Genomic DNA, 16,312 nt, shown 5'->3' with positions numbered 1-16,312 from the left:
CGACACGGACACGACACGACACGGACACGGGACACGTCAATAATTGAAAGTATAGGACATGGATACGGGTTAGACATGATATTATAGTTTTTATATTTTAAAAATAGTATATAAAAATTGAATAAGTATAATTTTAAAAATAATTTAGAAATAATAAGTCATTTAACTAGAATTTTTTTTTAAAATGATTAATATTAGGATATCGAGAGTCGGGCGTCTATGCAGTTTATCAGTCATCGAGAGAGGAGATGTCAAGAGCCGGAATTGATGTTATGCAATAAATATTGGACATCAATATTAAGAGGGTGTTTATCGTCGATATTGAGAGGTTGATTGATTTGAAGTTGTGGGTAAGAAATAAGAAGTTTAATTTTTATATTTTAAAAAAAGTAAAAATTTTAAATACATGAAATTATATTTTAAAAAATTCATAAAATAGTTAAGATACGCGTGTCTAATTTGTATTTAATATTTTTTTAATTGGACACATTTTCGGTGTCTGACACGTGTCGGAGTGTCGGATGCGTGTCGTGTCGGACACTGCACCCCTCTTTGAGGAGAAGTGTCGGTGCATGATAGTGAAAGGGAAACGAAAAATACTAAGATAGAATTAATCCTATATTCGAGAGGAGGATATATCTCTGAATTCTCTAGACGCCAGTAGAGCCCAAAGAAAACCTAAGTAAAATCTCAAATTTTAGCCCAATTCAAGATGCCCTAACACTAAGAAAGCAAACTATTTAATGCATACAATCCAAAACGAAATATCTAAATAGTCCCTACATTCAAATTTTCTTCTTTTATCCCTCCATAAACCTTCCTATTCTTTTATCCCTCCATAAACCTTCCTATTCCAACTACTGGAGCATGCTGTTTGAGTAGCACGCAAGGGAGGCAGATGCATTCCGCCTCTATCTCTATGAGTCGGTCCTGTATGGACCGGCTGGACCGGTCTAATTGATCGGTCTAACAATACCCCCTCCCAAAGACCCACCTTATTCCCAAGGTGGAAAGACGACACTCTCCTCAATTTCCTTTCCATCACAAATGGTGAGAACCAGAAGAATTTGGTCCTTACACCTATGCCCCAATATATATATCTCGTCACATCTGAAACAGAGCCCATTCGCTCTCTTCTCTTGTAATTCCATTTTTGCGATCTTCTTAAAGTTGTCCCTAGGACTTCCTCCTATAGTCTTCTACTTTCAAGTCTCCCAAAGAGTATCCGGTGTTGGCTCCTTTGATGCCAAAAAGGTGATGGTCATCTTATACGAGCCTTTTGAGCTATTGCCTCCCATTCCTCTCTCCAGGTGCCTCTGATTCTCCACAAACTAAGCTAACTCCATAGCCTCTCCCAATTCACAAGGCCTTATCACTCTAACCACTACATGGATCTTTGGTTTCAACCTCTTCATAAATTTCCTCTCCAGTATAGTCTCCAAAAGTCGGTCCAATCAACTGGCAAGATACTCAAATTGTTCACGGTACTCCACTTTCCCCTCCTGCATCAGAGCGAAAAACTACTCATAGAAGTCCCCTCCCCAACTGATTTGGAAACGTTCCAACAAGCTATCCTTAAACTCCCTCAAGGTCCATATCGGTCGTCTCGTATCCCTCCACTAGTACCATGCTAAATCTTTCCCTTCCAAGCACATCCCAACTATCCTTAGTCTCTCCCCCTCCGTCAACTTGTGACGATAAAGTACCTTTCCACCTTGTAGATCCACCCATGGGCATCCTCTCCCTCAAAATAGGCATATTCAGCTTCCTTACCGTTAGATCGCCTCCATTCCCTTTGTTCCCTCCATAATTTCTCATTCCCACAAGGGGTGGTACCCCCCAAGTGTCTCAATCATCCTTTTTGTAGACAAAATTCTATTGTAGGAATTCACAACTATAGCCCTAAAAATAGCCCAAAAAGCGGCTCTGATACAAATTTGATAGGAAACACTTGTAGATCTCAAGTAAATCCTATCAATCTTTGAAAAATAACGAGAATTCTTCACAAAAATCCACACAAAATCAATATAATAATAGATAATTTGTATTATTTGATGAAAGGGAAATAAAAAATAACAAGATAGAATTGATCCTCTATTCAAGAGAATGATCTATTTCTCCCACTTTTCTAGACGCCTCTTGAACCCACACAAAACCTAAGAGATCTCAAATTTCAGCCAAATTCAAGATACCCTTATCCTAGGAAAATAAATTATTTAATGCATACAATCCAAAAGAAAATCTCTAAACGGTCCCTAAATTCAAATTTCCCTATTACATCCCCCCCAAAAACCTTCATATTCCAACTACTGGAGCCCTCAGTTTGAGCAGCATGCAGTGGAGGACGACAAGTTCCACCTCTGACTCTACGTGCTGGTCCATTGGACCGGTCTAACAAAAACACTTGGAAAATGAAATCAGGCGTTAAGGTTTTGAAGGTCTTAAGTAGGAAAAACATTTATATCAAGTGGGAGCTTCCAAAGGATAAGAGGACTTTGCAAGACAAACAATTGTGCGTGTATAATAGCTATGACGCCCCCACACCCCGCGCGGAAGTACTAAAATTTGAACCTTCATATGAAGCTGAACTTTCTCTCAATTTTCACATAATGCAAAAGTTGTCAGATTCAATGGGTATGACCTTTCCTGTAAAAGGAGGGTTAACCTCACATAAAACTGTTTCATGTTAGTATAGAAGAAATGAAATTTGTTACTCTCCCATGTGGGCTTCGAAAATTCGACCCCGGCCTCCCCGCCGCGCACTGATTGGATAATTTTTCTTTTTCAGCGAGGGGAGTTTTAACGGAATTAAGTTCCGAGGTAAATTTTGGAAGACAGATGGGTTTTTAGATAAGACACTACCCAGAGATTTCGCCCTCATTTTGTGAGGACTTTATGATCTGAGTTCTGGTTTCCTATAGGCGCAAGCCCCTATATTTAATTACCCTTCCCGATAACGAGAGAGAACTTTCGATTAAGGCTAGTCGTCAATCAGATACATAGAGATACGTGTTATCTGGAATATAGTAGCAGCAACGGATATTTGAAATGATTGGAGAATTTGGGAATTTGAAAATTCAGATGTTTAAAATGGAAATTGCATCATCTTGCACTTAAAGTGGATGGTGGGAGAATGGATGATTGACCCAATCAAGATCCCATGGTTCCGTCGTCCCGGGCCATCGTGGTCCCTGGTCTACTTAGTCAGAGGAGGTAGTCAACCCAACCTGACAGAAGGATCCTTGTCGGCAACTATGGGTTGTTTCGTCCAAGGGTACCTTGTAGACCTGGGGTGCATGTTTGTCTAAGGGGACAAATTTTAATCCACCTTAGCTGACATAGGGCTTTGTTCCCTATCGATCATATCCTATTGATTCATATCTCAAGGATTTGAAGCCAATAAGGAACGTATTGGCTCTGGCCATAACCGGTATTTCGTGGTGCCATTTGACAGCAAAACCACTCAGTTCAAAGGGCCCCGAGTCATAACCGTTTATCCTGCGGTGCCACTTAGTGGCAAAACTGCCGGTTAGAGGACACGTACCACGTCCTTACTAGCAGGAGATTATTTGAGAATAGATCCTAATGATATTTTCGACTAGGCATTTGGCTCTTTGTGAGCTGAAGTAGTTTTTAATTTGTCCACCCCAGCAAATTGTTGCGGAGGGTGGATGAATTTTGCTTTAAGTTGTTGATGAATTTATTTCAGTTTTAAATATCTTTGGATTTCTGAATTATGGATGATCTTTAGAATTTTTGGATTTTGAGTGGACTTTTGGGAGGCATTTGCAGATGCCTGAAATTGACCCCTCCGGTTGAGATCTACATTCAACACAGTCATCATCGGGGTGTTTGGGGGTACTTTCCATTTGATTGAACCTTGTCGACCCTATCAACTTACCGATAGGGGATCGGGTTTCATAGGCTTTATGCCTTTGTTTATGAATTTTCTTGATTATAGGCCTTGAAGGCCTAATATGAATGTATTTAAACAAATATACCGGTCACTATAACCGTGTATTTTGTTTGAAGTTCGAACCTTGTCGACTCCTATCGATCCGTATAGAAGGATCGGGTTCTATAGGCTTTGTGCCTTTATTAGTGAATTTTCTTTGTTAAAGGCCTTGAAGGCCTAATATGAATGTATTTAAGAAAATACACCAGTCACTACAACCGTGTATTTTGTTTGAAGGTTCGAACTCTATCGACTTCTATTGATCCATATAGAAGGATCGGGTTTGAACTTGAATTCACTTATTGACCTGCACAGCATCCCTAGGCGTCATATGTATACCAATAACACGCTCGTTGGGGTCCATGCGGGTGATTTCTATATACCCCTTTAGTGTACCTATGTGTATACAATTTATGGTGCACGTGCAGGGGTATTTTGAAAGTATTTGTAGACGTCTTCTATCTGCTTGTATAAGTGTTGCAGATCCGGTGGCGTTGAGGCCTTGATATTGACTCCCCCTTTTTCATTCGCTGGGGGAAGGCTTCTTCTGGACTTTGAAGTCAGTTGTTGCTGATTTGGAAAGAACTCCTTTTAGGATCTTCGATGTAGTTGACTTGTTATTTTCGATGTTTGTAGATATCAAAACTGTTTTCTTCCTGAGTATAGGATCAAGAAGAAATTTTGGAACACTAGGAAGTTTAGTTCTAATTTGTTCAAACATCCCTTTCATTCTGCCAAGAGATGTCCTCTTTCGTACATCGAAACGCCCTTGTACCCGACGTACTTGGATATCTTAACCACCATTATCGTAGGTGATGTCTGTACTTGTGCCCACAGTGGTTCATTGTACTTACAATACACTGTTGTTATCCACAAGTATTCATTTGCAGGGATCCATACTTGTGTCTACAGTGATTCATTATACTTGCAACACATTGTTGTTATCTACAAGTGTTCGTTTGCAGGGAATCGTAGTATCCACTACGACCTCCTAAAAATATTCGTAGGAGAATCATTGTCCTTGCATCACATCCACCTTTCATCAATCTCAGGTGGGTTTGATTGTACTTGTTTGTAGGGGACGAATCTTCCACTATCAAATGCCAGTTTTGTCATCTCAATCTGCAGGCATTTGTAGGAATTGTCGTAGGAGTTCGTTGCATGCATATTTCGTGTGCATCGAGATTTCATCTCCTACTTGCAACTTGTTGTTAGCTTGGACGACTGTGCATTTAGACCTTGATTTGTTCATTCATCCAAAGCCCAGTTCTATGTATTCCATCGAACCCAAGTTCTAGGTTCAACTCATGCTTGAATCTTGTGTGTTGCTCTTGAAAGTTCAAGTTCTTTATTGCTCATGTCAAATTTGGATCCAACTTGAGTTCAATTTGAGTTCCTTGCTCTCCACACCTTGTTCCAGTTTTGAGTTCGTAGTCTTCTAAAGTCTTTGCAAGTTCAATTTCACCTTATATGAATTTAATTTCTGTTTGATCTTATTGCATTTGATTTTGACCCTTAGAAATTATTTAAATTTTGTTCAGGTTTAGGTCCACAAGTCAACAGTTCATTTGAGTCCAAGTTTTATGCTTTCAGTTCAAGTACAAGTCCCCTATTGTTTATACAAGTCCTCTGCATGTTCAAAGTTTTGTGTATTTCTGTTCAAGTATAGGTCCTCCGCAGTCCTTCATATTGCTGCTCAAATGATGTCTTTATATTGTTCAGGCTTTGTGTACTTCAGTAAAAATTTTGGCAGCACCCCGACATATCCCCCATTTGGGGGAAATGTAGGAGAGCTGGGCCTTCCCACTACGCTACTCGAGCGTGTATGGTAGGTGTCCTTAGACACCGCGGCCGTACCAATTTTCTTCCCACCACGCTACAAGAGCGTGTATGGGGCCTTTAGCAGTACCCGTACGAGAACATCAGTGACTTCCCCACCACGCTACAAGAGCATGTATAGGGCTCACCCACCTCGCCGTATGCTTCGCACCAGGCTCCCTCCTATCGTGCTATAAGAGCGTGCATAGGTGGTTCCCCAGTCCGCTGCAATCGTCGAGAATGAGATTTTGGAACATCATACCTTTGCGTAGTAGTCGTTGGCGCCGATGTCGAGATCGAGGACCATCCCCACCATGCTACAAGAGCGTGTATAGGGCTTACCCGCCTCGCCGCACATGTCGCACCGGATTCCCTCCCACCATGCTACAAGAGCACATATAGGGGGTCCACCGGCGCGTCAAGCGCGTCGAGGACAGGATTTAAGTTAGAAATGTATACCTTGGGGCTCAGTGGACTGGCGGTGGAAGGCATGGAAACCGAGGTAGGAGGAGCATTTCTATCTTTTTTTATTAATTATTATCAACTATAATTAATTATAACTAACCATAATTAATTATAATTAATTAATATTAATTATTCATATTTAAAAATAATAATCAATCATAATTAATTAAAATTAACTTTAATTAAAATTAATCATAATTGATTAAAACTAATCATATTAATTACTTAAAATTAATTATGATTAATTATAATAATTATAATTAATTAAATAACTATAGTTAATTAAAATTAAATATAACTTATTAAAATTATTTTTAAATAAAACTAATTAAAATTAATTATTGTTAATTAATTAAGATTTATTATAATTAATTAGAATAATAATAATTATTATTATTTTTTAATCATTATAATTAATCAAAATTAATTATAATTAACTAAGATTAATTATAATTAATCTCTGTTTTGGCTGGCTTATGGGTTCTGGCCAAAGAAGCATACGAAAGGTTGAAAGTTACCTGCACAGCAAGCTCCCTGGCTTGCTTCCGATTAGAATGTTGTAACTTCCGATCCTAACAGATAGGGAATGCCGTCGAATGAGCCAAATCGAACAGCACAAAGACGGCGAGCTCCCGTTGTGCTTCCGATCAAAGTTTCGTAACTTCCGATCCAACAGGGAAAGGAAAGTCGTCGAAGGAGCAGCCGAACGTCCTCGAAGGAGCCGAAGAAGCGTTATATATATATATAGGTTAATTCAGCAGGTCAACATCCCAATTTTGATGCTGCATATTGCAAGGACTTTATTCTATAAAAAAAAAAAAACACGATCATAACAGAAGAGTTATGGAATTTATATTATAACCATAAAAAATAAATAAAATAGTAAAAATACATGAAATAACAATGTATTCAATAATCAAGATTAAGTACTTTGGAAAAGAAAAGCAAAATCAAGATGAAGCTTCCAGCTCATTCAAACCAAAACATAATTCATTAAACATGATACGGAAATATCACATATGTAATAAAGAATACAAATTTCTTAATTTCTTAATTCAGCCAACAAAAAGCCAAACATAGAAGAAATTTATAACCTCATATAAAGGAAAGGTAGTGAGGGCAAGAAAAGGAGCATAGTAAGCAAACCTGTTGTCCATTAGAATTGAAAGAATGGTTAAGTTGGAGCAAGTGAGAAAAGGATAGAATAGATTTCCCAGATTGAGGCAGCAAATCTGCATTCATTTCAGCCCAGTTTGGTCTTTGCTGCCAAGTACTTGAAAACTGAAAACGATAAAATATTAGACCACTAAGTTGAAACACCAACAAAAAGATATTGGAGAAAATAAGAGCCAATTGCATCTCAAATGCCAGTAAACCATTCAACAATCATTCAAGAAGAACAATCATGAGACTTACAATAGAAGACGAATTCCGTTGAAGCACTGGTCTAGATGGACGAACAAATCCACTTGGCTGACATCCCGATCTCAACCCAAATGATTTATACATGAGATATTGTTGAGAAGGAAAACATTTCATAACCTTAGAAGGGCTATAGTAAACTTGAGGATAGCTAGTAGGGACAACATCAGCATCTAAGCCTGTCACTCCAGCCATTCGCTGAGAATATTGACGCAACAATTGTGCTTGTCTTTCCTCTTTCCTTTGGGCAATTGCAACATAAAGAGGTTTACCATAAAACAAGTGTCCTAAATGAATCCAAAATAGTTTTTCATTATTTTTCAAAATTATAAAAAATAATAAAAACAACTTCAAAATAACATTGCATCACCATGAAGAGTGTTCAAAGCTTTGGAAGCTTCCTCCTGAGTGCTGAAACAAACAAATCCAAAACCTTTACTGTTTCCTTTATCATCGTGCATAACTTTAGCTGAAGTAATAGTACCGAATTGACTGAAATGCTCCCACAATATACTATCGTCTATATTATCAGCAATGTTCTTAACATATAGATTTGAAGCCTGAAGAAGGATTATATAGAAGGTAAATAAAAACATAAGAGGGGTTAAAATATAAGACACTAATAGCTAAATAAAAGTGGATTACCGAATTTTTTTTAATTTGTTCATTGCGTTTGTCCTGAAACGTATGACACAGAAATGTTTTCCGCTCTGCCTTTTTTTGAGCCCTTGCAACATACAGCTTCTTGGATCCTTATAACAGCAACATTCCAGATAATAAAGTTTGTAATATTTGTTCATGCTATATGACAACTCATTGTACCTGATAATTAGTAGTTGTTAAAATATTAGGAATTAAAAAAATTACCTAGTTGAAGTCCATTCATTGCTTCCACCGCCTTTTTGGCACTCTCAGGATTTGCAAAGTTGACAAACCCAAAACCTTTTGGGTTTCCTTCTTCATCCTTTTCAATTGCCACATTAAAAACCTTTCCAAACTCAGAAAACTTCAGTTCAATAAGTTCTTTTGTCATGACTTTGTCCAGATTCTTCATGTACAAGTTAGTGAACTTCAGTTCCGGATTTGGTAATTTTCTATCATTCTTTTTGATGAATTTACCCACATAGCTGCATTATTATCAACAAACAGTAAATAGAAGAGAGCATTTACTTTGATCATCAAACATATAGCAAGCATACAGGTACTATGATAAAGAGTTCATAAGCAATGAGAAAAAGAAACTGGTTTGATTTACCTGATGATAAGTGGAGCAACAAAACATTAAAGCTAGACTTAAAAATTCAAAAAACCAAACAAATAAAAAAAAGGAACAAATACGAAAAGGCAGGAGTAAAAGAGTAACATACATTTTCTTTCCATCAACTATTATACCATTAAGATTTTCAATGGCCATATTTGCAGAAACTTGAGAATCAAACTGGACAAATCCAAATCCTTTGCTCTTTCCATCTTCAGTAGCCACTTTACAGGACGAGATAGTCCCAAATTTCAAAAACATCTCCTTAAGCTTGACAGAGTCAATTGATCTACTTAGGTTCTGAATATGTGTCACCCAACCCAAATCAGATATCACAGCACATTTAGAACAATTAGACAAAAAATACATGAACAATATCATAAGTTATAATTTTTCATAGCATACCTTCACAAATACATTTCCAATCCCACTGTTTCTTAAATCTGGATCATGATGTGACTTCATAACCCTAATTGGCTTTCCACACAACACAGTATGGTTCAATTTCTCAATAGCATTTATTGCTGCTCAAAATAACAAAAGAAACAAATGAAGAAATCAAAGAAAATAAAGCAAGAATGATAATTAGAAAGCTGGGAAATCAGACGAGTATGAAAACTGACAGATATATAGATGAAGTGTATCAGATCAGAATTCCTCAGCTTTTATTCTATACATTTTGTGTATGAACTATCTCATAAATTAAAACAAAGGAAAATGTAAATGAGTTTGAAAAGAGCGAAGCAAATACTTCAAGAAAGCTGCACAATTCATTAGAATTTGCAAAGAAAGGCATATGTTCTCAACGAAATAGCGCAATGACGCGCTGAACAGAACTAGTTAATACAAAGATAAAGACAAATAACATGGCCTACAATAATTATGCATTTAAGAATAAAACATTCAAAAGACCCTCAACCCAAGAATTAAGAAAAGAAAACATCTTAAAAGAAAATGCCAAATAAACACCTAGACCCAATCGATATCTAAAACAGATTCCAATTAATTCAATCAGATGAAACGCACAGACTAAGCTTTATATAAAATAAAGGAAAAGAAAATAACAACCCGGATAGATCAATGCCACAAGAAGCAAAGCAGGATGAAAACCCAATCTTCTCATAACCCAACCAAAGATACAGCGCAGAACAGGTTCCGAATTAACTCCAGCTATAATGCCCCATACGAACCACAAATATTGGCCAGTCAAAAACCGATGAAAACCAGCCAAAAAATAAAATGACGAATCATTATCGGTATGGGAGCAAAGTTTACCATCCTGACAGGAGATGTAATTGACGTAACCGTATCCCCGAGAGCAGCCGGTGTGAAAATCTCGGCAAACTCGAACGGAATCAACTTCCCCGATGGTAGAGAAGAGCTCCATGAGGTTCTCATTGGTAACGTCAGGGTGCAGGTCCCCTACGTAAACTGGCACCGTCACCCTCGCGAAATCCGACGCCGACTTAGTCCCGTTCGTTAACATTGCCATTCCTAAGATTAAGGTTTCGATATCGCGAGATTTAAAAGAGAGAAACAAGGATGGAGAGACTTGAGAAGGTAGAAGGATTAGAGGAAAGGATGAGGGGTTGATTGCATGAGCTTTCGTGTTTGCAAAGTGAGAGAGTTGATGTTAGCCTAGCCTCTTTCCCTCCCGTAATATATATCTGCTAGAATATTATAATAATCTGCTATTATTATTATTATTATTATTATGGCAGGGAAAACATATCGGGGTCGGTGGACTTCGTCCTCCGCCCACCTCACCGGAATTTTCTCTCTCCCCTTGCTTGATTGGTTTTTATATTTCGGTATTTTCCTACTGCCTGATATCGTTAAATTATTACGTATCCAAAAAATATGCAATATTTTTTGTACGTAATCAGCCAAAATGAACTTTAAAATTATTTGATTTATATTGATATTTAAATCATAAATATAATTTTATATTATATTACTATTAATAAAAATTAATTTATTTTCAAGTTCGTCATAATATATTTTGCCTTATTATATTGATAAAATATTTTTCACGCATATCTTAAAATAAATAATTAATAGTAAATATATTATATTTAAACTAAATTTGTACAATTTTGAATGAGAACGATTTACACTACAAACAAGCTCGATTGACCCCCGCCAACTATCGCCCACCACCACCACTAGCCGCTTTCACCTTCCTCTGACCAACGTTGCCACCATGCACCTGGCCCCACCATTACTGTCAGCTACAACCACTTGTCATCAACCACTACCACTGTTGCTATCCAAACTCTAATTGAAAGAATTATTTATTTTATTTTTTTAATTATAACAATAAGAATTATCTAATTTCTTTCAATATAGAAATACTGGTGAAAATAACTTCTATTGATCAAAACATCAATATATATATATATATATATATATATATATATATATAGCTCCAAAAATGTATACAATACTCACTGAGTCATATAAATACAATAATAAATTTTCTCACTTGTGAGTATAAAAGAAAAACTAAAATACAAAAGAAACAAAATAATAATAAAACCCGGTGAATCATTTAATTGATTAGTCTCACACTCCTGATCTTCTTTCTATATTTGAAATCATTTAAATCACATAAAATTAGATTAAAAAAAAAAGCTCAGCAAGTCACTAGAATCCTATAACTAAACTCAAAACACAATAAATAATTATTATGCTTGTAATCATTCACTTCATAATAGTAATTAACAGTCAATATAATCATAAATATGTACATAAATTATAAAATGCATACTATATGATAAAATCTATGAACCAGTAAACCAATACCTTATGAAGGCCAATAAATTAGTGCATTGCAAAAATATTAAAATATGTAAACCAATAAACCCAGTATGGATGTCATTCATGTGTCGTAGTAGTGATATTCAATCAATAAGAAACTTATATAAATCACTAAAACTGAAGCATCTATGAAAACTATTATAAATCATAACAATATATTACTATTAAATTAGTTTACACATAATGTTTAACCATTATATATTAATATCAAATTAGTATCTTTTATAATATGGTTAGTAATAAAAATCACATGCATAATAATAGTTGTTGCAACTCAAAAATTCTGCTTGAGAATGTGTTTTTTTTATGAAAGAAAAGTACTAGTGTTTTATTATTGTATCATTTCTCCTAGCATATACTGGACATTTTCTATTTGTTGTTTATGTGTACTAATATTTCAGAAAAATTATACTCTAGACTACTGAAGACTTCAAGACATGATAGATTAGGATTTCATGTAATTAAAAAAATAAATTTTTTATTTGCTTGAGTTTGAGATAGTATGATTATAATTAGGCAACCTTACACACACACATAGGGGGAGTGAGTCAAATCTTAAAATTTTAAGACTAATCATATCGTAAGATTTCCAATCGTACTAGACAATTTGTCATGTTCTTTCCTCCAAAACAAAGTTAATCAAATCAAGTTTTATATTTTTTGAACTATTCATACTATACGAAGCTTTTTCGTACAGACGACTCATAGAGTACAAAATGGGTGCGTACCAGTTCATCCCAGACAAACTCATTTATTCTTGTACTATTCATATTATACAATATAAGTTCATACAGATGACTGACAGAGTATGAAATGGGTTCATCCACATTCGTACCAAATAAAGTATGATTTTTGTTAATTGTTCATACTATATGATATTTATGTGTATTGTATGATGTTATTTCAAACATACTGTTGATAGAGTATGAAATAAGGTTCGTATAGGATAACTCTAAAGGAATAAGTTCAGTTTTGAACTGTTCGTATAATATGATGTCAGTACATACAGACGACAAATAGAGTATAAAATAAGATTCATACAAGATTGTACATGGATTTTTGAACAGCTTATACAGACGATCCTCAATCATACTATATGATCTTAACTCAGTTGACTTATAATTTTTGTTTTCTGGATGGTTTTTCTTATGTTTTATATATAAGAGTCCTAAAAATTGACACTCAATATCTTTGCTGTGATTTTCTCTTAAGAGTGGCCATTAAGTGTCACTACAGGAAAATCGCCAAACACCGGCGGATCTTTCCGGCGGTTAGGAAGGAAAAACCAGCGATTTTTCGGCAGTTTTAAACCGTCGGAATAATTGGAGTAGGAAACTTTTACCGGCAGCTTATTACTGGCGGTTTAGTTAGGCGGCAGTTTTTCGGCGGCGTATGCCGCCGGTGACTACCGGATTTGTAACCGGCGGTTCTTCGGCCGTTAAGCCGCCGGTTATATTACCGACGGCTAACCGATGGTCACTGTACCGACGGTATGCCGGCGGTTAAAGAGGCCGTCGTGTGTTCGCTTAACCGCCAGTTATTTTACCGACGGCGCCCGGATGTCAAGGCCGACGGTAATACCGTCGGCATACACTGCCGGCTTTTTACCGGATAACCGCCGGTATTGTACCGACGATTTAAGGGAATTACCGGCGGCGTAGCTTAAGCCGTCCGGTATCGTAGTTACCGGCGGCCAAACCGCCGGTTGGCCGCCGAAAACCTGTAGCACCTGAAAAAAAATTGACAACATTCCCTCTATTTGAGGGAGGTTCACCCTAAATTCTAAACCTGCATAAATAGCAATAGATAATAAAATATTTTGGGCAATACGATGCTATATTCATCACAATTATATACATAACAACAAATTAAGTAAACAAGTTTACAATCAAACATTAAGAAGTTCTAAATAAGTTCATCAAACATAAAACAAGTTCACCAAGTTCTAAATTCAATAAGGTTACAATCACAAGTTCTAAATACAATCATCTAACACAAAAAAGATCTAATCCTCAGCTGTATCCTCACTGTCTGGAGATGGCTGCTCCTCTTGCTCCTTCTTCCTTTGATTTTTAACTCTATATGATTGTAGCTCTGCTTACATTTTATTTTGAACTTTTCTCATTTCTTCAATCTCTCTAGATTGAACCCTTCTCATCTCTTCAATCTACCTAGTCAGCGCTGCAACCCTCTCGCTTACAAATTCTTCAGCTCCACTTGGATCATGAAATGCGGAGGTGTATAAACGGCCCTCAATAGCATAAGCCTGTGAACCCATGCCATATACCCTCCCCCTCTGTCTTCCATCAACAACTTCTAACCATGTTTGATACTCAGAAATGTGGGCCGATCCAGAAGATGATCCCTCGCCAGTGGACTGCCGACTTTCTCTAGCTCGCACAAAATCATCCTGCGAGTTACAATTAGTTTTATTAAAATAAATTTTTATTCTAAAACTCCAAAAAATTTTACTCACATGAGCCTTTTTAGACTTCTCATCAACCCACTGATGGTCAGCTTGATGTTGATGAGTTCTTGTATGCAACTCCAATGGTGTTAGCTCCCAACCAAGGTACTCTTTCTAAAAATTTAAGAAATAGTTATAATAACATAAATATATGTAATAAACTAATTCAAAACACTTATTAGTCACCGCCTATGTTCCGTATGAGGTACAGATCCACCAGTATGAAGAGAGCTTCCTAAATCACCACAGTCAAAGGCTTTATTCTGTTTATTCCGCTCTCTCATTTTTATAAACTTAAGGGTCACCCAAGCACTACTCAAATCAGCCCAAACGCCCTCTCAATCCAATTAGGATGCTGACCGGACTTTCTAATGTCTGTGAACATGTCCCTGAGACGAGTCGCTCCTCTCCTCTCAAAATTTATTCTGATCCTCGTGCTGTACTCAGAAAACCACCTAAATTCTTTCTGTAAAAATATATGCAATATCAAAAAGATTAGTATAAATTAAATCACATATTTAAAATCATAATAAAAAACCATACCTGAAATTCTCCAAACCACATATTTCTAACCGGCTTTGGGATCTTCTTCCAGGATAAGTAAGGAGCATCATATTTATTCTTTATAATATCCTGGATCATATGTATAGGTGGCCTTAAAGGATTGAAGCTGCAGGTTAATTTTTTGGTCAATAACATGTAATATATCAAAATATAAACAACTTAATTAATAACATAAACTGACTTAATTATTGCTCTCAGACTCAATGTATTGACGCTTATCTGTTGCAGCTACATGATCGCTAGCGCCAACCTCTTATGGTCTAGATGGTCCACCCTGTTCATGCTGTACCTGATAGGGGTAGTAATATGGGTAAGGGTAAGGAGGGTGGGGACAGTGGAAGACAAGCTGCCTTATTGGATGGTGGGAGTAATATGATAGAATGGAGAAGCTGTATCTGATCTGGAGAGGGAAGTGAGGACTCATCGAGGGAGGAGGGGTAGTGGCCAGGGAAGTATGGAGGTACAATAGGGGGTGGATCAAAATGTCCCTGACCCTGCTCACTCGGGGACTGCTGCTGGCCCCTAGGTGGTGGTGGTGGTGTAAGTACATCAGCAGGTGAAACTGAAAGGTCCCTCACCTTCATCAGGCTGTGTAGCATCTACTAACAGTAAACTTCTTCCGCCGGAACTTTGAGGTAAATGATTTACGAGGAGGATCATCACTTGAAGCCATCTACATTAAAAGAAATAATTAGTAAAGCATTGTAATATATAAAAAGTACAAATAATAAGCAATTAATAAAAAGTTAATTCTATAATTCTAAAATATAACAGAAATACAAATACAATAAGCAATTAAAAAAGCAGTTAATGAATTATAAAAATAAAGGAATGCTAGAAATACAAGTTAAAAATTAACATTTTTCATTTTCTTAGAATTTTAAAAGTACTTCTTTAAAATATAGTCAAAAAAGTAAATTTCTATAATAACTAAATTACAACAACTATCAGCAATCATCAAAACTATTTTTCATTGCTCTAAGGGTATCTTCACTTTCATCTTCATTCTCATCTTCGCCTGAGCTAGTTGAACTATTCACATCTTCTAACTCCATTTCAATAACTAGAGGTTGTAGTTGGTATCTCCTCAATTTTCAACAGCCTACAACTTGACATATCATCCTCCTTGATGTGAAGTTGCTAGCAATGATATTGTTGATCAATTATTCCCCATGCATTTTATATTTTTATGACAGCTAACCAATCTTGTTTGTCTCTACGACCCACTGGGAATTTGCTGAAATAAAACTGAATAAGCTTGAACTTGCTAAACACAAATGGATGCAAAACTTCCCGGTATCTTCTATTGTTTACATCTACTAAACCATACGTAGAGAATCCTTGTGCCTCTATTCTGTATTGGATCATACATTGACAGTTAAATAAGCATACAAAGTTCTCATCTTTTGCCTGGGTATCTCCAGGTTCAAGAACCTCATTCAAAATACATAATAATCACACTCATTCTTCTTCATGAGTTGTTCCTCTAACACATACTCCACAACTTTTCAATCTTTTTTCTCACTCCAATGACTTGGTATTG

The 16,312-nt window shown here is 36.4% G+C and overlaps 1 protein-coding gene across 1 annotated transcript in view; it reads right to left on the bottom strand.

Annotated features, from left to right (window-relative positions):
* The window catches only part of LOC110104180 (polyadenylate-binding protein 4-like), a 15,103-nt gene extending 4,617 nt beyond the window's left edge, over positions 1 to 10,486 (bottom strand). Inside the window, exons 1-8 of the mRNA XM_020833170.2 lie at positions 10,194 to 10,486; positions 9,324 to 9,442; positions 9,028 to 9,218; positions 8,528 to 8,787; positions 8,306 to 8,412; positions 8,031 to 8,220; positions 7,655 to 7,947; positions 7,385 to 7,519 (exon numbers count right to left, since the gene is read on the bottom strand). Coding sequence (XP_020688829.1) covers positions 7,385 to 7,519; positions 7,655 to 7,947; positions 8,031 to 8,220; positions 8,306 to 8,412; positions 8,528 to 8,787; positions 9,028 to 9,218; positions 9,324 to 9,442; positions 10,194 to 10,410 — 1,512 coding nt within the window. The 5' untranslated portion in view covers positions 10,411 to 10,486. The remainder of the gene's footprint in view (positions 1 to 7,384; positions 7,520 to 7,654; positions 7,948 to 8,030; positions 8,221 to 8,305; positions 8,413 to 8,527; positions 8,788 to 9,027; positions 9,219 to 9,323; positions 9,443 to 10,193) is intronic.
* Between the last annotated feature and the right edge of the window lie 5,826 nt (positions 10,487 to 16,312).

Source organism: Dendrobium catenatum, unplaced genomic scaffold (assembly GCF_001605985.2).
Source record: "Dendrobium catenatum unplaced genomic scaffold, ASM160598v2 original_scaffold_86101, whole genome shotgun sequence".
NCBI classification, from domain to species: Eukaryota; Viridiplantae; Streptophyta; class Magnoliopsida; order Asparagales; family Orchidaceae; genus Dendrobium; species Dendrobium catenatum.
This window is presented reverse-complemented; position numbering and strand designations above follow the sequence as displayed.